The sequence below is a fragment of the Glycine soja genome, chromosome 9, assembly GCF_004193775.1.
Source record: "Glycine soja cultivar W05 chromosome 9, ASM419377v2, whole genome shotgun sequence".
In the NCBI taxonomy this organism is placed as follows: Eukaryota; Viridiplantae; Streptophyta; class Magnoliopsida; order Fabales; family Fabaceae; genus Glycine; species Glycine soja.
In genome coordinates this window covers 47,647,915-47,670,290 of record NC_041010.1, presented here as the reverse complement: position 1 = coordinate 47,670,290, position 22,376 = coordinate 47,647,915, and the positions used below count along the sequence as shown (strand labels likewise).

The 22,376-nt window shown below is 32.3% G+C and overlaps 1 protein-coding gene across 1 annotated transcript; it reads left to right on the top strand.

The window, feature by feature from the left end:
- Positions 1 to 222: 222 nt before the first annotated feature.
- On the top strand, positions 223 to 19,972 carry LOC114425367 (myosin-7-like). The gene is made up of 40 exons (XM_028392280.1): positions 223 to 340; positions 1,099 to 1,242; positions 1,371 to 1,516; positions 2,324 to 2,480; positions 3,083 to 3,141; positions 3,259 to 3,418; positions 4,630 to 4,779; positions 4,869 to 5,011; positions 5,101 to 5,247; positions 5,361 to 5,462; positions 6,112 to 6,169; positions 6,257 to 6,358; positions 6,801 to 6,838; positions 7,012 to 7,138; positions 7,220 to 7,390; positions 7,477 to 7,608; positions 7,698 to 7,807; positions 7,898 to 7,958; positions 8,202 to 8,379; positions 8,475 to 8,680; positions 9,374 to 9,493; positions 11,663 to 11,761; positions 11,918 to 12,499; positions 12,589 to 12,693; positions 13,073 to 13,177; positions 13,258 to 13,397; positions 13,490 to 13,604; positions 13,919 to 13,939; positions 14,077 to 14,124; positions 14,258 to 14,428; positions 16,109 to 16,246; positions 16,453 to 16,632; positions 17,224 to 17,319; positions 17,424 to 17,494; positions 17,587 to 17,686; positions 17,794 to 17,850; positions 18,332 to 18,388; positions 19,039 to 19,119; positions 19,223 to 19,302; positions 19,399 to 19,972. The coding sequence occupies exons 1-40, from the start codon at positions 320 to 322 to the stop codon at positions 19,517 to 19,519; spliced, it is 4,899 nt and encodes a 1,632-aa protein (XP_028248081.1). The 5' UTR covers positions 223 to 319; the 3' UTR covers positions 19,520 to 19,972.
- The last annotated feature ends 2,404 nt before the right edge of the window (positions 19,973 to 22,376 follow it).

Below are 22,376 nucleotides of genomic sequence, written 5' to 3'. Positions count from 1 at the left end.
AGGGGGTTGACTAAGTGACATTTACTGTATTATTATGTAATGTAATTATAGTAATGCTATCATCTATATGATTGACCTTTACATGTAATGTGGGAGCAATGTCTCATAGGCTAGTCTGCATGCCAACAACTGATTCTTATAATGCAAATATAACTTCAAACGAGGTTCTACTCTAATGATAATAGCACTGAATATTTTTTTGAATGCACAGGCTGGTCAACTCAGTTTTGTAGTGGGGTCCCATGTTTGGGTTGAGGACCCTGATTTAGCTTGGATAGATGGAGAAATTCAGGAATCTAACAATGAAGAGATCACGGTTATGTACGAATCAGGCTCGAAGGTGAGTCCCCTGAATCTATTGTAAATCCATATACATGTGTGCTTATTAGTGCATGCATGTGTGTAAAAATGCGCACACACAATATTTTCTTTTTTGGTAAAGTTCAGTTCCTTACATTTTCTATTGATCTTTGTATCGTATTTTGTTTAACCCTTCACATATAGTACATCTCTGCAATGCTTTGTACATTTTGAGGCAATTTTGGGTTTGGACTGCATTATATGGGTCAAAAGGAATAGCATGGAACGTGATGGAGTTTATTCTATCTCAATGCATCTAATATTCTTATGATAGATACTTTTTTTTGCAAGACATTGTATAGTTTTAACTCAAATCTTGTAAAGAAATTTCTATGCAAGATTCTCTACTATTCCCTAATTATAAGACTCTTTTAATTAATCACGTCTCTTAAGAAAAATAATTAATTTAGTTATAATCATATTAAATCTAACAATTATTTGAATTATCATTTTCAAATTACACTTTTCTTATTTTTATATTCACTTAAATACTTCTCATTAATATTTGGAAAGAGAATAATTAAGTATGAATATATAGGAAAAAATAATTAATGCATCTAAAAATTAAGAAAAGATCATATAAAAAAAGACAAACAAATTTCTGAAAAGAATCTTATAATTAGAGACAAAGGAGAGGGTATTACTTTGGATTTAATTTACTTCACTTACACTATGAGGTTTTGACACTGTTAAAGGTAGTCAACACTATGATACTATTAATTTACTTCTCTGTTGCAGGTTGTGAGCAAATCAGCTAACATGTATCCCAAAGATCCAGAGTTCCCACCTAATGGTGTGGAAGATATGACAAGATTGGCATATTTGCATGAACCAGGAGTACTTCAAAATTTGCATCTTCGATATGCCATGAATGAAATTTATGTAGGATATCACATCTGTCTTCTGGATTGGCCTCTCTATTCTATCTTGTTAAGTGCTTGGAGATGTTCCTTGTTTTGTTGTTACAATTATTGTAATGAAGCTTTAACTTTTGCTGATGGTGTTTGCAGACATACACAGGAAATATATTGATAGCCGTGAACCCTTTTCAAAGGTTACCTCATTTGAGTGCAACTAGTACCATGGCAAAGTATAAAGGGGCGGCTTTTGGTGAGCAGAGCCCACATCCTTTTGCAATTGCAAGTTCTGCATATAGGTATCTTGTTGTTGCTTAATTTTTTTTGCCTTGGTATTATAGACTAGAAAAATTATAATTAATGATAAAACTATCTATATGTAATTTTTAAAAATCCATCACTAAAATTTAGTGACCCCAAACCAGATTATTGTATATTCCCTCTGATCCTTTTTATTATCATTTGTTTCTTATAAAAATGACAACTGATAGTGGTTCATAAGGAAAGAAATAAATTTGAAATATCAATTTTGACAACTGAAGCACTACATGATATGATGTTGGAGAAATAGTGTCAAACTGTGTCCTCCTTGACTTTTTAGAAAACTTTGCATGTTTTTGTACATTATAGCAATCCATTCTAAATCACTGAGAGTAATATTTTTTTAATTACTCATTTAGTCTTCATATTTGTCGAAATTTTTTTGTTTTAATCCTTACATCTAAAATCTACTCACTTTAGTCCACATACATACAATTTTTAATATGTTTTTGTACATGTTATCCAAAATTGTAGAGACTAAAACAGATTAAAATTTGTACGTGTAGTGTAGGAACTAAAAACAGTTAAAAGGTGTCCAGGTAGAAACTAAATGTAAATTGTGTAGATATAGGGACCGAGTAGTTTAACTTTTTTTTATTGAATAAATGTTTTTAGAACTTCTTATTTATAATCCATCTGCAAACTGGAGTGTACACCATTTAATATTTTTTTCTTTGGGTTTTGCATCCATCACTAAAACTTTGGCTTGTGTCAAAGATTCATGGCAAATGGTATATTATGAAAAAGATGTATCTGTATTCACTAACAAAGATGAGTATCTGCAGCAAGATGATAAATGAAGAAACAAGCCAATCTATTTTGGTTAGTGGAGAAAGTGGAGCTGGTAAAACTGAAAGTACAAAGATGCTTATGCATTATCTTGCCTTTTTGGGAGGGAGAGCAGCAACTGAAGGGAGGTCTGTGGAGCAACAAGTTCTGGAGGTAAGAAACTAAATATTGAGGCCGCATTTGATTTTCTTTGTTATTTTTAATAAAACAATTTTCAAAAAAAAATGTTAGATAATAGAAGTGATGGAAGAAATGTGATAGTGAAAGAAAAACATGAATACTAGAAAACTGAAAATAGAAAACCAAAATAACTTAGAGATGTTTTGGTTTTAAAAACTATAACAGAGATATTAGTTTTAAAAAACTACCCTTATCAAGTAAGTATTCACTTAGTTTCTATAGTTGTTCTTATTTGAAGTTTTAATCCCTATACGAGGAAACTGTAAGTTTTAATTTTTATATATGCATAAAAATTAAATTTTGATCCATATCATTAACATCAGAAAAAACTTTCTTGCGGCATAAAATCACCACAAAAACTTTCTAGTGGTGATAAACCACTATAAAAAATTTTATAGGAAGGAAAACTTACAATTTTTTTGTATAGGAACTAAAACTTAAAACAAGCACAAGTATACACTAAGTAAATAGTTTAACGTTTTGTTTCTAAAAACTGGAAACAAACAATCATAGATGCCTGAGAAATATATTTTGTATGTTATTATTCATTCTGCTTGTTATTCACACTTCTGCAGTCCAATCCTGTTTTAGAAGCATTTGGAAATGCAAAGACTGTTAGGAACAACAATTCAAGGTATTGAATTTATTGTTCAGTAAGGTCATCTTTTCTCCATCTTTGCAATTTCCACCGCACCCTTCCTTATCTTATTTGGTTTAAAGTCTGTCCTAAGCTTACATAGTATAATTTCAGTCGTTTTGGTAAGTTTGTGGAGATTCAGTTTGATCAAAAGGGGAGAATTTCAGGAGCTGCTATCAGAACATATTTGCTCGAACGATCTCGTGTCTGTCAAGTTTCTGATCCTGAGAGAAATTATCATTGCTTTTATATGCTTTGTGCTGCACCACAAGAGGTACATTACTTCCATTTTGGATAACTAATTTAGGCCTATATAGTTAAGATTTGCTTCCATGGTATGCGAATTTGTTTTAAGATTAAGATCTGCTTCCAAGAAAGTAATGATTTTTTCTCTTTCAATTAATACAAGTTAGTTCATGAATAAGATTATTGTTTTTCAAGAAATTAAAGATTGGCTGACATACTCTACTATTTTCTGAGAAGTAACATTTGATAACCTCCCAAATCAATACTAACATGATACAATTGGTGCACCTCTTACTGCTCATTCATAGAAAAACATATTCATCAATGAAAGAAACAAACCATTTGTGGCGGAAAAATATTAGAAAAGGATACTTGGCCCCAAACATCAAGGTGGACCAGAGGAAAAGGTTCATCACTTTAATTAAAACTAGAAAGACACTCTTGCCAATTTTTGCATCAGGCTTATATCTTTGAGTTTGGGTAGTGGTTGAGTGGACTAGTCTCGGTAGCAGACATTTACAGCAAAAGGTTTGATGCACTTCCACCTGCGGTGGAATCCAGCAGCCGTCATTGGTGGCATTGGTGCCTCTTTGAACAAGAGCAAGGATAGGGTTAAAGTTTTACTGAAGCAAAAGCCTCCAGATCAGGAATTCTGATATCAACTTGAAGGATATAATTTCTGAATGTAACTATTGATAATAAAATTGTACAAAAGCTACACATTATATAGCCAAACAATATAAATAGTTTCTTAAAATGTGGCTGAAATCGTGATAACAAATAATCTGCCCTAATTTATGTTAATTACAGTGAGACTTTTAAAACATTTTATGTAAATGAAATGCTCATGATCTTTATAGGCAAGGATAATGCAATAAAAGTCTTCATGGTTCTTTTTTTGAACTCATAGAAACCATCCAAGCCCCTCACCCCTAGCTCAATCCAAGTGGCATAAAAGATTAAGGTTTAATTTCTAAAGCTCATGAACATTCTCTATGCGCATATGAGCTTCTAAAGTTAGGGTTTGAATTTACTTTGTTGGTTGATCTTCTTGAACTTATCCTGAGGCAATGAGCCTTTTTTTATCGGAAAATGTTAGATTTTTGTTAGTAGGGAGGATCACATCTACAACCTTTCCCCCCTTCCATTCTCCCTTAACCACCTAGCCCACCTTATATCTCCTTGAGACAATGAGCTTTTGATGTGAATTTATTTTTATTTGAGCTTTTCCATGTCTAGGATGTTGATAAGTATAAATTGGGAAGTCCAAGAACATTTCATTACCTTAATCAATCAAATTGCATTGAGCTGGACGGGTTGGATGATTCTAAGGAGTACCTTGCAACTAAGAGAGCTATGGAGGTTGTTGGAATCAATTCTGATGAGCAGGTCCCCCTTTGTAACATCCCTATTGGAGAGAGTTTTCTTTTTTTCTTTTTATTGTTTTCATTAGAGAATTTTGTCATCCCTCTTCTCAGGATGCGATATTTCGAATAGTAGCTGCAGTACTTCACTTAGGAAACATTGAATTTGTTAAGGGAGAGGAAGATGAAACGGATTCCTCCAAGCCCAAGGATGAAAAATCCCATTTCCATCTTAAAATCGCAGCTGAACTTTTGATGTGAGTGAAGTTGTTAATTTTTTTTTCTCTGAAAGATTAAGCTTCAAGTCTATTACATCTATGGTTATTTATTTATTTGTTTATGTTAGGTGTGATGAGCAGTCCCTTGAAGACTCTTTCTGCAAACGTGTTATGGTGACTCGTGGTGACACCATAACAAAATCACTTGATCCAAATGCTGCAACTCTCAGTAGAGATGCATTGGCTAAAATAGTTTATTCAAGGCTTTTTGACTGGTAATTTCTGTGATGTTTATGAAAATATAAATAAGTTTATATATCTTAGAAAAGCTCACTTTAATATGCATGAGCTTCGGTAATTCAAATAATGCAAGCATCTGTTGATCCAGGATTGTGGACAAGACTAACAACTCTATTGGGCAAGATCCAGATTCAAATAACTTGATTGGGGTTCTAGATATTTATGGATTTGAGAGTTTCAAGACAAACAGGTGCTTTGCCAATACCCTTTTTTTTTCCAGTGCTTATATGATGTGAGATTATTAACTAAGGAACTTATATGCTCTGTGTCTGTGAATTATGATACAAAAGTTGATAAAGCTGCAAATTTTTATTTTATGCATTAGTTAATATTGTCCAAGAACTTTGATGTCATCTGCAAATTATTTTGATGTTCTACCGTGAAACTACTCTCCTCTCTACCAGGGGATAATATTCTTTGCTATGGCTGTGATCTTCTTTTGTGACCATAGTTTTTGTTTTGCTTGATGGACACAGAGGATAAATGGTACAAAAAAAAAAAAACTAAAGAAATAGTGGAACAGGATTTAATTTAGTTTGGCTTTTAACAAAAGTTGACATGTAAATATGACAAAAACAGTGTATAAAAAAAGGCTATCCACTTAAAGCTTTACTTATGTGTGGATAAGTCATGTTAAGTATGGTTCATGATGCACTTCCACAAAATTCAAGCCACAAACAATTGTTTCTTCTATTGTCAGTGTGACAGCCATGAATGCAGAATTATTGTGTTTGTGATGTTATGCTTTGCATTTAATGACCATCTTGTAATTTCTTAGATTGACCTACGTTACTAACTTTTTGAACTCTCCTGTGTATTGTTTAATTGGTCCTGCACAGCTTTGAACAATTTTGTATCAATTTGACAAATGAGAAATTACAGCAACATTTCAACCAGGTCTGATTCTTTTGTTTTCTCTATCTTCTTGGAATTCATTATCTGGTAAACAATTTTTTTTTACTCAGTTAACATTTCATTATGCAGCATGTCTTCAAAATGGAGCAAGAGGAATATACAAAGGAAGAGATCGATTGGAGTTATATTGAGTTCGTTGATAATCAAGATGTTCTTGATCTCATAGAGAAGGTGTAATTCACACTTCCATCCATTTTGCCATTGTAGGAAAGTTCTATCAATTTACCATCTCTTTCTTGGATTAAATGTATTTTTATTCATATTTTAATGGTTTCACCATTTACTTAAGATAATAATGGTGATAATACATGTATTGCATAACATTTTCATGGTGCCTTTTTTTCTTAAACTTCCCATTCAAGTAAAAACTCCTCAGAGTAATTAAGTTAATCTGTTATGAACAGGGAATAGCGGTTATTCTATTAATGTTACTAACTTACAACTACCTAGGTTTTTGACGAAATGATGACACAGGTTCAGTAAATTTCTTTTATCTATTTAAGAAGGAAGTTGATTGCTAGCTTGTACATATTACTTCATATGTATTTAAACTTTAAATAGTCATGCTTGTTTGTATTTTATCTTTCTAATTGATGTACACTTATAACTTCAGAAACCCGGTGGCATTATTGCTCTCCTGGATGAGGCCTGGTATGTATTTAATGACTGAATGGTTCAGATACTTGTATTATGGTTGTTTTTTAGATATGGAATGGCTAATCTTTGTCATTTTGCTTTAAATACACATCTATATGTATTATGTGGTGACATCTGCATATGCATATCCTTTGAGATTGTGAGATTGTCCTACTTATTCTTTGTAGTATGTTTCCAAGATCAACACATGAAACATTTGCTGAAAAGCTATATCAAACCTTTAAAGACAATAAACGCTTCAGCAAACCAAAGTTGTCTCGTACTGACTTCACCATCAACCACTATGCTGGTGATGTAAGTGAAGTTCATTTTGGTCTACATAATTCAAAATTAATGAAGGAAAAAGGCTTAATTCATGATGATTTTTAATTCCAGGTCACTTATCAAACTGATTTTTTCCTTGATAAAAATAAAGACTACGTTGTTCCAGAACATGCTGCTCTACTCAGTGCTTCGAAGTGCTCCTTTGTTTCAGGGCTGTTCCCACCTTTACCCGAGGAAACTACAAAATCAACCAAGTTCTCTTCTATAGCCGCTCAGTTTAAGGTCTGTTTTTATTTTTGCCAAGCATATAAATGCAAATTATCTGCCTTGTATTTATCTGTATTATTCTTAATGCATGTATTATAAAGCTACAACTGCAATCTTTGCTTGAAACACTAAATGCTACCGAGCCACACTACATTCGTTGTGTAAAGCCAAATAATCTTCTGAAGCCTGGGATATTCGAGAACAATAATGTGTTGCAGCAGCTTCGATGTGGAGTAAGTTCAATGCCAGTTTGGCTGCATTCTCTGGTATGACACGAGTATTTTGGCCTAGTGACTTGAGACTTTATGGATGCCATTCACAGGGAGTAATGGAGGCAATTCGGATAAGTTGTGCTGGATATCCCACTAGAAAGAACTTTGATGAATTTGTTCAGCGGTTTACTATCCTAGAACCTAAGATTCTGAAAGCATGGTATTTTCATCCTTTTCCATATTTTGTTTTGCCTTTTCCAGTCATCTAGATGAGTCTGATTGTGGAATAATCATAACCATGTATTTACAGCCCTGATGAGATGACTGCTTGCAAGAGGCTTCTAGATCGAGCAAACCTTAAAGATTATCAGGTGCCAATTTATCCAACTGAAATTTCTATTAATCTCATTTGTAACTTTTACATTGCTTGTTGGTTACATGAATTGTAGATAACGTTACTTTGTTTCTAACACCGAATAAAAGGAAAGGAAAGTTCTAGCTAGTTACTAACAAAGTTAACTGCTATTGCATTCATGTGTTTGTGTGATTGCTGGATATAAGATCATAGCATAAAAGGAAAGAAAAATACTCTTGCTGAAATATTCCCATTGCAGATTGGAAAAACCAAAGTGTTTCTGAGAGCAGGTCAAATGGCAGAATTAGATGCATGCCGTGCTGAGGTCTTGGGAAGATCTGCAAACATTATTCAGAGAAAAATCCGCACATTTATTTGTCGAAAACACTATATTTTATTGCAGTTGTCTGCCATAGAACTTCAAAGGGTTGCTAGAGGTATCAATTATGTGAATCCTCTAGGGCTGTTTACCATGCAATCAATGGAAAATTGAATTCTGATTGTACATTTCCATGTTATGAATTTAACATAGGACATCTTGCACAACATCAGTATGAATGCATGAGGAGGGAAGCTGCTTCTTTGAAAATTCAGAAAGACTTCCGCATGCATATGTCCAGAAATGCTTACAAAACTATTTATGCCTCAGCTGTTTATATTCAAACCGGTATGCGAGGGATGGCTGCTAGAAATGACCTTAGGTTCAGGAAACGGACACAAGCTTCAATTGTTATTCAGGTAGGATAGAGCAGCACTTTCTTCTTAGTTAAAGAGAACTAATATCTGAAACTTTTCTGCTTAGTTTTCCCTATTTATATATTTGCCGCATTACCTTTGCTTTCTTTTCAATCACGGGGATTAAGACTGCATACTTTTTACCCTCCACTAACACGATAATGGAAGGAACTTTGTTTACTGGACTCCCCATTGTGTATTGCCTTCCTTATTTTGAAATTCACTTTCTTTGTTAACTAGATGTCTCAGCTATAATTTGAGTCTTGTATCTACCCTTTCTTTCAATTTTCTTTTTTGCTCAGCCAAAATATAATATAACATTAATGAGTACCAGAGGTACTAAATCATACAGGTTTTAGAGATAATACACATCTAGTTTAGCTAGAGGCATAGATATACATGCTGAAAGATCCCACATTAAGTTAATAGATCATGGACTGTATTAGTTTCCTATGTTCCTGTCCTAAGAAAACCAATTTTGAGATATATATATATATATATATAACATATTCTTTCAATTTAACATATTCTTAATATTTTATAAATGACAGAACAATCCTAAGGTTAAAGAATTAAAAGTGTTGGACAATTTTTTGTCATATATATATATATATATATATATATATACATATTTTATGATATTTGGTGCATTATACATAAAACATGATTAAATTAATGAGTTTTTTCTTATCATAGGATCACTACAGAGGTTATTCAGCACGTATTTATTTCCAAAGACTAAAGAAATCAGCAATTGCAGCACAGTGTTCCTGGAGGAGAACATTGGCACGTAGAGAACTTCGAAAGCTTAAAATGGTGTTCCCTCTTCCCTCTTGTTTACCTTTCTTAATATTTCAATTATTAGCAAACTGCTAGTGTTTTTCATTTTAGAAGCAATTAACATTCTTAAACATTTTTATTTTTTTTAAGAATTTGACTATAAGGAGTATACATTACTCAATATGTGTCTTTAACTTTCTAGTAATAAGTTGTTAGCATTGTTAGTAGTTAGTTTGTTATTAGTAAGTAGTTAATTCTGTTAGTCTATTACAGCTTGTGACAGCTGTATCAACTAACCAAGTTTAGTTGACAGTTAGTGTAGTTGACTGTTATCTCAACTATATAAATTGTTCTGTAATCAGTTATAATTTGGGTTGAATAATATTGATTTCTCAATCTCAATTCTTTCTCCTCTCTCAAATTCTCTCAACTCTATTATGGTATCCAGAGTTCGTAATGAGCTTCAAAATCTCTCTCTTGATAATCGCTCTATTTTGGATTATCTTTTGCATGCTCAGAGGCTTGTTAATGAGCTTACTTCGATTGGTGAAACAGTTTCCATTCTGAACATTTTGACCTAATTTTCGATGGTCTTCCTGATGAGTATGAGTCATCTTTTTCTCTTGTTACTAGTCGATCTGATCTGTTTACTGTTAATGAAGTTAACATTGGTGCTTGTGCGTGAAGTGCGCATTGAGAGATCTCGTAAGAGAACTTTAGGTTCTATTAATCTTACTCGGTTTAGGATCTGTTAATCTCAATTCTGGAAGTTCTTCTCTTGATAATTCTGTTCATCCTAATTCTGCACAGTCTATGAACCCTAACTCTCAAGCTCAAGTTAATTTGACCACTCAGACCACTTGTGAGGATAATTCTGCGAACGATTACATAGGAAATCGATTTTCAGTGGTCATGGTGGTGGGAATTTTTGCCAGAACAACTATAGTGGTCATGGTTCAGGCCATGGTGGTGGTAGAGGTAGGTTTGTTGATGTACAATGTCGATTTTGTTATAAATTTGGACATGGTACTTCTTACTGCTATCACAGGCTAGAGGAGAATTATGATCCTGCTCTTCCTCCACCTGCTTCACTTGCTCCTACTCAATCTACTTCAGCTCCAAGTGCTCAGACTTCTCAGCAAGTTCAGCATGCTCAACCCATTCAGTATGTGCTTCCTTCACCTCAGCAATCACTCACGGCATTTGCTCAACCTCAATATGTGTATCTGCAGCCACATCAGACCGATCAACAATGTTCTAAACAATAGTCCAATCCTCAGATTTATCTGACCAGTTCATCATCTTCTCCTACTCAGACTCAGACTCAGACTTGGTATCCTGATTCTGGTGCTTCCCATCATGTGACTAATATGTCACAGAACATACACCAAACCGTATTAATTTGTGCAGATTTTTTTATAGAAAAATTTTCCTATTTAATATTTGAAGTTTTTATTTATGATTTTATATTTTATTTTATAATTTATAATTTTTTGCAAGATAAAAAAGTTAACAGCATACTGGTTTAGATATTATAACCTACTATAAATTTTAATAACGTATAAGCATACCGGCTATATATACCTGTAGCAATTATTCGTAAGGTCATGAACCCGTACTCGTATCACGTACCGGAACATACTGCGAATTATGTGATTATGATCTCAACTATATAAACTGTTTTGTAATCAGTTATAATTTGGGTTGAATAATATTGATTTCTCAATCTCAGTTCTTTCTCCTCTCTCAAATTCTCTCAACTCTATTATTGACAAGTTTTGTTACTGTAAATTTCTTTATATCTTTATTGTCTGCTACTATACTGTTTTTCTTTTATATTATAGTTAGTTAAACTCCAATTTTCTATTATGACAGTGACTGCTCTAACCTAATAGCATAGATATTGTTGGAGACATGTATACCGTTGACAATAATACAACTTTGAGATTCCCCACTCTCTCTTTTACTTTCCTCTCTATGCAGTAAAGCAGTTAGTACCAACTAATATAAAAATGTATCTGTTGGGAATGATTTAATTGTTGCGGAAGTGTTATTTTCTCCCCTCTAAAATGTGAAACTCTAGTGTTATATCTATTTTAAATGTGAATCTTATCCTTTCAACCAGATATGCTACTACTGTTTTGTATATGAACAACTTTTATTTGTTTTAGTACTTGAAAAATATCTAAATTTAACTTACTGCAGGCAGCCAAGGAATCCAAGGCACTTGAAGCTGCCAAAAATAATCTGGAAATGCAAGTCAAAGAATTAACTTCGTGTCTAGAAACAGAGAAGAGAATGAGGGTAATTAATTTATTTACAGTAAATGAAAATGTAAAAGTATGACTAAGTTTCGTCATGCCTACTATTGCTAAATTGGTTCTTTTACCTATAAAAGTAGTTTTTTAATTGTATTATTTAACCAACATTCTAAATGTTTTGGTTCATTGTGATATTGAGGAAGCCAAGACACAGGAAAATAAAAAACTACAGCATGCTTTGCAAGAGATGCAACTTCAGCTCCAAGAAATCGAGGAAGCCAAAAAACAGGAAAATGAAAAACTAAAGCATGCTTTGCAAGAGAAGGAGCTTCAGTTCCAAGAAATTGAGGAAGCCAATAAACAGGAAAATGAAAAACTACAGCATGCTTTGCAAGAGAAGGAGCTTCAGTTCCAAGAAATTGAGGAAGCCAATAAACAGGAAAATGAAAAACTACAGCATGCTTTGCAAGAGATGGAGCGTCAATTCCAAGAAATTGAGGAAGCCAAGAAACAGGAAAATGAAAAACTAAAGCATGCTTTGCAAGAGAAGGAGCTTCAGTTCCAAGAAATAGAGGAAGCCAAAAAACAGGAAAATGAAAAACTACAGCTTGCTTTGCAAGAGATGGAGCTTCAGTTCCAAGAAACTAAGGCAGCGTTAATTCAGGAACGAGAGGCTGCCAAGAAAGTAGATGAGCAAACTCCAACCACACAGGAGAATTCTGTTAATGTTGTTGACAGTGAATTGATCAATAAGCTTACTACAGAAAATGAACAACTCAAGGTAAGCATTATGTAAAAAGTGTTTGATAAATTTATTCGTCTAGGTGTCTCATAGTATCCAAACCTACTGTTACATTTTATGCTTTACAGGAACTAGTTAATTCGTTGGAAAAGAAATCTATACAGGAGTTTCCTGTTAATGTTACTGACAATGAGTTGATCAATAAACTTTCTTCAGAAAATGAACATCTTAAGGTATAAATTGCATAATAATTGTTTGAAATTTATGTTATTGGGTAAATGATCATTTTTGTTCCCTGCATGTGTAAACTGGTGACAATTTAGTCTTTAAAAGAACGAAAATTCTAATTTAGTCTTTGAATATGGAAAAAATTGCATCCTACGTACAACTTAATAATAAATTGGTCCCTGAAATTTACAACTTAATGGCAAAATGGTCCCACAAACTTAATGGCGAGACAGAATTGTTACACTTTTTACACATTTAGAGTTTGAATCAGAATTTTCATTCTTTCTTGGACTAAATTGTCATTGGCTTACACATCCAGGGACCAAAATGGTAATTTACCCTTATGTTACTACTATTGTTATTGTTTCTTTTTATGCTTTACAGGAACTGATTAATTCACTGGAAAAGAAAACTATACAGGAGTTTCCTGTTAATGTTACTGACAATGAGGTGAGCAGTAAGCTCATTACAGAAAATGAACATCTTAAGGTATAAATTACATAATAAGTGTTTGAAATGTATGGTTTTAGGTTTTCATAATATCAAAAATAACTCCTGAAGCTTTGCAGGATCAGGTTAATTCATTGGAAAGAAAAATTGATGAAGCTGAGAGGAAATATGAAGAAAGTAACAGGGTTAGTGACGAGCGCATGAATCAAATTATAGAGACAGAATCAAAGATGATTGAGATAAAGACAAATGTGCAGAGGTTCTTATGTTAGCCTTTGTTTCTGCTGGTTTGCATTATAAGGAATATATGATTTTTCCCTTGGTTTGATATGTTGCTTTGTTATGTGTTAGGCTTGAAGAAAAACTATCTGATATGGAAACTGAAAACCAAGTTTTGCGGCAGCAAGCCTTGTTGAGTTCATCATCCAGGAGAATGTCAGGAAAGCTTGCACCTGCTACAACTCCGGTAAAAAAAAAAAACAATTTCTTATTAAGTGAGGCTGTTTGTACTTGTCTATTAACATTCCCCATCAATTACTTATAATTGATATTTTTTAAATTATCCTCAATTAATTTGTTTTAAAGCTAGTCCTAACTCTTAAGTTGTATTCTTAGTTGTGTATTCGCATATAATTGAGGACAATTTAGAAAATTTCAATTAAACCAAGTTAATGAGTAATGTGAATTAATAATTCTTTGTCTCAACAGTCTCTGACTATCATCCTTGTTTATCCTTACTGGAGATTGTTTTAATATTTTTTTTCTGCTCTTGCTATACAGCCTTTGGAAAATGGTCATCAGGTAATAAAGGGCTTTTAGAATTGAAATCCCTTTAACTCTTCTTGTAATTTATACATTATCTTTGTATTTATCAAGAAAGAAAAGTTTTCCACCTGTCCTTTTTATCGTGGTTTTGAAGACAAATCTCTTTTCTATAGGCATCACAGGGTTCTGTCCCTGCGAAAACATTTGGTGCAGAGGATAAAGTAAGTAGATCTATTATGGAGAGGCATGCTCTTGCATAACAATTATTGCTTAATAATATATTTAATTTATATTTTTATATCCTTATGTAGCATTTAGTCACATTATGTTTTTGTTTGTTTTCCTTGTGTGTAGGAGAGTGTGGATGCTCTTTTCAAATGTGTGACAAAAGATCTTGGGTTCTCTGAAGGAAAACCTGTTGCAGCATTTACCCTTTACAATTGTCTGCTACATTGGAAATCTTTTGAAGCAGAAAAAACAAGCATATTTGATCATCTTATACAGCTGATTGGTTCTGAGTTAGAGGTTACTTTCTGTTTACTCAAACCATTTTTCCATTTGTTTGTTAGAGGCAAAAGTTAATCAGATTTAGGATTTGTTTGATAATTTAATTCAGCCATGAAAATAAAAACATTTTATAGTTGGTTATTGAATACCTGCACAAAGTGAATGCTATTCAAATACTAATGATTTGTAGTGCTAAAAATAATTCTTAGTTGGTTATGTAATTCAGCTAGTGAAATACTTATTTCACTGAACTGTGATTACAACTTGATTGTCACCCCAAAGCTTCATAGATAGAGGACCTTTGGTGTCAGGGGCATAGTTTAGTAAATTTGTTTAGAGACTTGAAAACTTAAAAGATTTGAAATGGCTGAATTTTTATTTCTTATTCAGTTTATTACAAAGGATTATTACACTCTTATATATAGAGTACATTACATTTAATTCAGGAATTTCAGGAGATTAAAAAAGTGGATAACTCTTTAGAATCTAAGAATTTGTACAAGATAATTAATGACAGAAATAAACTCTATTGATTACAATAATAATACTCTACAACAGTCTCCCTCAAGCTAGTGAATAGATATCAATCATTCCCAACTTCCAAAAAAGATCTTGAATAGGATGATTATGATTACTTACCTATGTGTTGTGAAGTGCCACATCCGCTCCAATTCTTAGGGTGTAACTTATATATTTGTTAGCTTTATTAAATGTCAATTGGTTTCAAAATAAAATCTAACATGATATCAGAACCTTTTGTTCATCTTGGTTTTAAGGTAGTCTTTGGCCTAATTTTTTATTATTTTTTTTGCTTTTCTTCTCCTTATAAGGAGAAGCCAGACCAAACACTTTTTCATATAAGCTCTAAAATAAATAAGGATGTTAATTTTAATGAAGAAAAAAATAAAATAAGGAGCTTAAAAATATATATATTGTGCCTTTTTATCCTCTCCTTTTATAATCTACAACACTCCCCCTCAAACTAGTGAACAGATATCAATCATTCCCAACTTGCAAGCAAGATCTTGAAAAACCACTATGTAGGAAGACCCTTGGTGAACACATCAACTATCTGAAGCTCTGAAATGACGTTCAATGTTTAATTTCTCTTTAATGAAGTGTCAATCTATCTCTGTATGCTTTGTCCTTTCATGTTGAACTAAGTTGTGTGCAATGTTGATGGCAAACATATTTTCACAAAATAGTCTCATAGGAGATTCACACTTCATTATGGGATCATTGGGAACAATAAATAATCTTCATCCATGACAACTCACAAACCCCTTAAGTTCTGGCTCTAGGGACGATTGAAGTGTCTATAGAAACAAGTTAGTTCAGGCAATTGAAGTTATCATTCTTTATGAAAACTAACTGCCTCATAGCTCTTATTGGCTTATTGCATTCCACATTATGAAATTTACGGCCATAATAATTGCCATTCCGCAAACAATAATTGCCTTATAGCAGTTATTAGACTCAACATTATGAAAATTGCTATCACAAAATCTTAAAAACAGTAAAAACATGTAAAAATAAAGTAGCATTTCTATAATAATAAATGAAAACAAATCAACTAAAAATAAAAACACAAAACACATTAAGAAAGAGTGACATTTTTGTGTGCTTGGTGTTTAGATAAGGGTGATATATGGCTATTTAATGTGGTCTCACATGGTATTCCACTTAACATTTTTGCAGGATCCAGACAACAATGCTTGCATGGCTTATTGGCTATCCAACACATCTTCTTTGTTTTTCCATCTTCAGCAATGTCTAAGAGTACCTACAACACGGAAACCACCCACTCCAACGTCATTTTTCGGGAGAATGACCCAGGTATCAAGTTTCTTTATAGCTATCCAAGTTAACATATGCTTGTCCTATAGTAGCATCCAACATACATTCATTCTTTTCATTTGAAATACAGGCATAGAAATATTGGGATTTTACTTAATAATGGCATCCTTAGTAAATATTGTAACTAATGATTATAGAGATAATGCCATGAAACTCACTATATGGAATTTGATGTTGTTTTTCAGGGTTTCCGGTCATCTAATAGTCTTTCCAGCAATGCTTTTGATGTAGAGCATCAGGTTGATGCCAAGTATCCTGCTTTGCTTTTCAAGCAACAGCTTGCGGCTTATGTGGAAAAGATATATGGAATCATTCGCGAAAGTTTTAAGAAAGACTTGTCACCTCTCCTTTCTTCTTGCTCTAAGGTATGAAGGCTGTATTTTTTGTCATGGACTATGTCTTCGTTTTTATATGTGATGCCAGTGTGCTGGAAATTATATACTATTAGGATCAGTATCTTAGGCGGAGTGGAGTGATTGTAGTTTTCCTTAGTCATACTTAATTTATGCTCTAATCTGATGTAAATCTTATCAATAACTTTGTCTTGATGCCTAGGAAATTCAAAGTAACTTCCTATTGACATTGACTTCATATCCATATATTCAAATAGTTTAAATTTGTTATGCTTCTCACCTCTAACTCACTCAGAGTCTCACTGGATGTTATTCTTCTACTCTTTTGTTTTCTCTTGATATCTTTATGTATTGGTATCTTTTCCACTCATGTAAGGAATACATCATTTGAAAACTTTTAGACTTTAGATTATTGCTTCTGTGGAAACAGAAGAGATGTCACTTTTTTCTCCTTTTCTCTAAAAAAAAAATTGGGGGGCTCATGGTTGGCTTAAAGATGTCTCTTGCCTCTTGCATGCCTGTAGGCAAAGCTCAATCTATATCTAGTTGAAAGTGGCAATATCATTAAGCTTATTCCACTTTCGTATGATCATATGACTTCAGGACAAAACATCAAATGACAACAGCCAACCATCTGGTTCTTGGATCAGCATCATCCAATGCCTTAATAGATATCTCAAGATTCTGAAAGAAAACTATGTATGTGAAGATTTGATAGTACAGTGAATCGGTATCTTTACACCCTTTTCCTCCCAAGCTCATTTTTAAGTTATAGAGAAAACTGATTTTAAGTTTTGCCTCAGGTGCCTCCTGTTCTGGTTCAGAAGCTATTTAATCAAATTTTTCAATACATCAATATGGAACTCTTTAATAGGTAAGATGTCTTGTTTCATTCAGCCACTTTTATAGGAATGGACTAATTATAGGGTTGGTTGACTTGTGAATTGGGAATGCTATGTTCTCTAGCCTTCTTTTACATAGAGAATGTTGCACATCCAAAAATGGAGAATATATAAAATCAGGGTTGGCTGAACTAGAATTATGGTGTACTGAAGCAACGGAAGAGGTACACTATATTTGCCCTTTTACAACCTTCTTATGCATATTTAAGTCACTTACATTGCGTGAACAATGATTTAATTCTTATTTATCTATTAACTATTTCTGTTGCAGTATGTTGGCTCTTCTTTGGATGAACTCAAACATACAAAGCAAGCAGTTAGATTCTTGGTATGCCTATTACTTCTTCTATGAACACTTTTGCTTTATAAATAGACTTCAGGTAGCCTCGGTGACACTCTGAGTAATCTTTTTTTTAGGGGCAGGGGAATATTATCAAATTTTGCTTTCTTTCTACTTTGGTGTCTAGGTTGGTAAAATTAATCCAATTGATTAACATTTTACTCTAGACTTCCTTTCCCTTTGAGAGATTAGTAAGATGCCATGTGAAGGGACATTGTCTTACTTGGTCCTTATATAATTTCTGTTAGGAAGTCCAACATCACTTACCTCAATTCTCACGATGCAGCTTATATATTTGTTGAACAACTTCACTTAGTGCCAATTGGTTTTTAAGTTGAAATTTAACAATTACTGCAAGCATACATGAGTAATATACCATAAATTTAGAATACAATACAAGGAGTTCCCTAAATCCTTAAGCACCCATTTTTGTCCCTCATTTTAATTTTGGATGAAATCATTTCTCCAGGTTGCACTACAAAAGGACGAGCTATCCTATGATGATCTTACAAATGACCTCTGCCCAGTAAGTGTTTACATATATCTGGAATTTGAACTTTGTTTAAATCTTCTCTATATGAGAAAAAAAATGGGCAGATTTTCTCTTTTTTCTGTCTTTTGTGTAGAAAGTAAACTTTCCTTTCTAACAACACTTTGTAAGAGGTGCACTTTAGCTTATTATATTATACTTATAATGTCCCCTTGTCTTATCTCACTAGATGAGATCAGCTACATGCATAAGGACATATTGTATTTTATCAAATATAATATAGGTTTAATATGTTTCTTAGTTCCTGAAAATATGGTAAATTTTGATTTTAGTCTTTCAACTTTTTTTTATTAATTTTGGTTCTTATAAATTTTAAAAGTTTTGAAAATGGTACTTATTACTATTTACTAATGATGTGGCATGCATCTAAATATGCTACCTCACGTGTCATCTCAAAGTAGTCACTAATGTTACATGTATAGATGCATGTCACATTATCACTAAATGATAATGGAAATCATTTAAGAAAATATGATGATCAAAACTAACAAAAAGAAATTGAAGGACTATTAAAACCAAAATTCACCATATTTTCAAGAATTAAAAACCCATATAAACCTATAACATACATAGCAAGTGGGTTCAATGTTACTGCCTCTCTTAACATCTATATTGGCTGAATTTAGGTCCTAAGTGCTCAACAGCTTTATAGAATATGTATACTTTACAGTGATGATGATGACAATAAGCAAAGTGTATCGACAGACGTAAGTTCCATCTGTCTATCTGTTTATCCGCACCTTTTCTTCTCAACCATTACTTTGTTGTGTGAATATTATTTATATTAATTATTGCTATGTACTTGTGTAGGTCACTACTAGATTGAAGCTTCTAATGACAGATGATGCAGATGAAGATGACAAATCTTTCTTGTTGGAGGACAACACAAGGTAAACTCAATTTCATGTAATATACATGTAAATACAAGATAATATTGTTTTAATTGAAACTGAAAGTTTTCACTTTTCACTGTTTTCAAAATGCAGTCATCCTATTATTGTTGAAGAGATCTCAACTTCTGCTCTAGATAAAACCATTCCAAAAATAAAACCTCCTTCAGAACTTCTTGAGAATGCAAACTTTCAATTTTTACATGATTATTGTTAGTCCTCTTGTGGTGAAGCTCATCTTTTAAGGTTCAAAATTATGTTATCTAATTCAACATCAAGTTGTAAATCCACCCGTGCTCACCCTCGCCCCTCCTTTTTTTTTCTCTGTTTTGTGGGCATCCATACTGTAATGGTTGTGTTAGCAAAAAGGCAGGGTAGGTTTCATAATATTTGTTAATTTTCATTTTACCTCCATTTTTATTAGATTGTATGGATGTTCACTTGGGGAGCAAATATTTGTATTAGTATGAAGAAAGAAAAGTGAAATTTGTAAAATGATAGGAGTTGATCACTTAGATTGTTCTTCTGCCCTTAAATTTGACATTGTAGAAAGCAGTATATCACCATCAAATGCTATAGTGATATTGGCCTTTTATGTAAGAGCATCATATCCTTTGTAATATTGCAATAATGTTTCGATTATGTGGCGAATTGGTCACTTTTATGTGTATTCATCCGGTCCTTAAGTTCATCGAATATTTAGTATATATTAAATGTATGCTGTTAGATTATTTATTGTACAATGATGAGCTACTATAAATCTAGTGCACTAAATATAGAAGTGTAAAGAAAAAGAAATAAAGCAACTACTTCAAAAGAATTTATATCATAAGAATCTATTACGCATAGATTTCTTTATATATAGTTCTTAAATTCCTAAAATCTCTCATCCAATAGTGATTCACACTAATATTAGATGAACTGTATCTATGACGAATGTCACTTGTATGTTAATTAGGATTTGAATAATGCTCGTATTTAATGCACCAATGGATTAAATGTATTACCTGCAACATAGATTAGAGTGGTGTTCATCATGAAGAGGACATGCATTTAATATTCATATTTAATACACCAACAGATACATCTTAAAAAACAAGCTCTCAACAAAGAAAAAAAAACTTGTGTCCATTATAATATACTATAGTATTCATCCGATCCTTAAGTTCATCGAATATTTAGTACATATTAAATGTATGATGTTAGATTATTTATTGTACAATGATGAGCTACTATAAATCTAGTGCATTAAATATAGAAGTGTAAAGAAAAAGAAATAAAGCAACTACTCCAAAAGAATTTATATCATAAGAATCTATTACGCATAGATTTCTTCATATATAGTTCTTAAATTCCTAAAATGTCTCATCCAATAGTGATTGACACTAATATCACATGAACTATATCTATGACAAATGCAACTTGTATGCTAATTAGGATTTGAATAATGCTCGTATTTAATGCACCAACGGATTAAATGCATTATCTGCCGCAGAGATTAGAGTGCTTTTTCAACATGGAGAGGACATGCATTTAATATTCATATTTAATGCACCAAAGGATACATCTTAAAAAGAAAGCTCTCAATAACAAAAAAAAAAAAAAAAAGTCCTTTAGAGACAACGAACACTAGCTTTCTGAAATGTGCTTGTAAATATGAGAAGCTTTAAAGAGATGAAGACACACGAATGAACACGCTAAGAATTCAAATTTATTGTTCTCACTTCTCTTAGCTTTATCTCTATAACTTCTAAAATGGTCAAACTTTCTAAACATTTTGTATATCTAGAGATAATAGACTAAGTTCATTTGTATAATCATTTTTGAGATGTTAAGAACTAGTCAATCAGTTAATCAACATCGACAAATCTTCTAATTTATTTAGAGTCAGAAATGACTTCGTAAAATAAAAAATATTAGGTATATTTTAAGCTTTGAGGATAAGCTTAGTTTGTAAAAGCTAAAAGTAATTGTGAATAATACTTGTAATTTTTATGAAAGTTAGTGAAATTTGATGAGTGATCAAAGATTAGACGTAATCTCACTGGTTGAGACGAACAAATATAAAAGTTTATGTCTTATATCTTTATAACTTTTGTTTTAACTACCAAAGGATATAATTTGATTTTTGGTTTCACAAAAGAGTTTTTAGCAAAATTTGTTGTTATCGTCTAATTGTATTTGTTTGTGAAAACTTTGTATTTTTGTTGATAAAACCTTATCATATATATATATATATATATATATATATATATATATATATATATATATATATATATATATGCGCGCGTGTGAGAGAGATAATGGACACACTTATTTTTTAGGTTAGAATGTGTTAGCAAATTACACCATGTTAACAAATCCACTTATTAACGTATACGCACTTGATTTTTAGTTTAAATACTTTAGAAGTTACACCCAGGGTCGGATGGAGTGCGGTGGCCAGCTGAGCCATGCATGAACTCCCCCAAATTTTGTAGATTTTATTTTATTATATGTAAATATGATTTTTGGCCCATCCAATCTTTTTATAAGCTCTTTATACTATTTTTTTTATTAAAACACTTGATTTAAAAGTCAATATTATTTTTTCTTTGATAATACAGTAGCTTCCTTTTATAAGTTTTACTCCTTTCACTCCTTATTTACTTATCATTTTTATTTCGTATTAGACTATTAGTGGCGGGCATCATCCCACGTCCAATTCTTATCATCTTTTTTTTTATTAGTTATAACTTAATATACCAACATGTTTTTTTTTTCACCAGACTTATTAAATTATTATTTCATTAGACTATTAAAGATTCCTTTTCTTTGAGCATGCTTTTATTTGAGTATTTAGACGTATAGTGTTTTTTTGTGTGATTCACTTATCTATTTTTAAATTTTTTGAAGTAATATATACTTTAACTCTATTTTCATTAAATTTTTTTGAAATTTGTTTAAGATAAATAACCTAGAGTATCAATTATAGAGCAACTTGTGCGACCATAGTTATATGTCAAATTTATTACATACATTATGCATGTGGTTAAAACATTATTTACTTAAGATATGTTTTTTTTATCCTGGCC

Coding starts and splice junctions, on each gene's coding strand:
- LOC114425367 (XM_028392280.1), top strand. CDS start 320: ATGTACGAATCAGGCTCGAAG. Junction 3,142..3,258: donor GTTAGGAACAACAATTCAAG/GTATTGAATTTA, acceptor GTATAATTTCAG/TCGTTTTGGTAAGTTTGTGG. Junction 8,380..8,474: donor ACTTCAAAGGGTTGCTAGAG/GTATCAATTATG, acceptor AATTTAACATAG/GACATCTTGCACAACATCAG.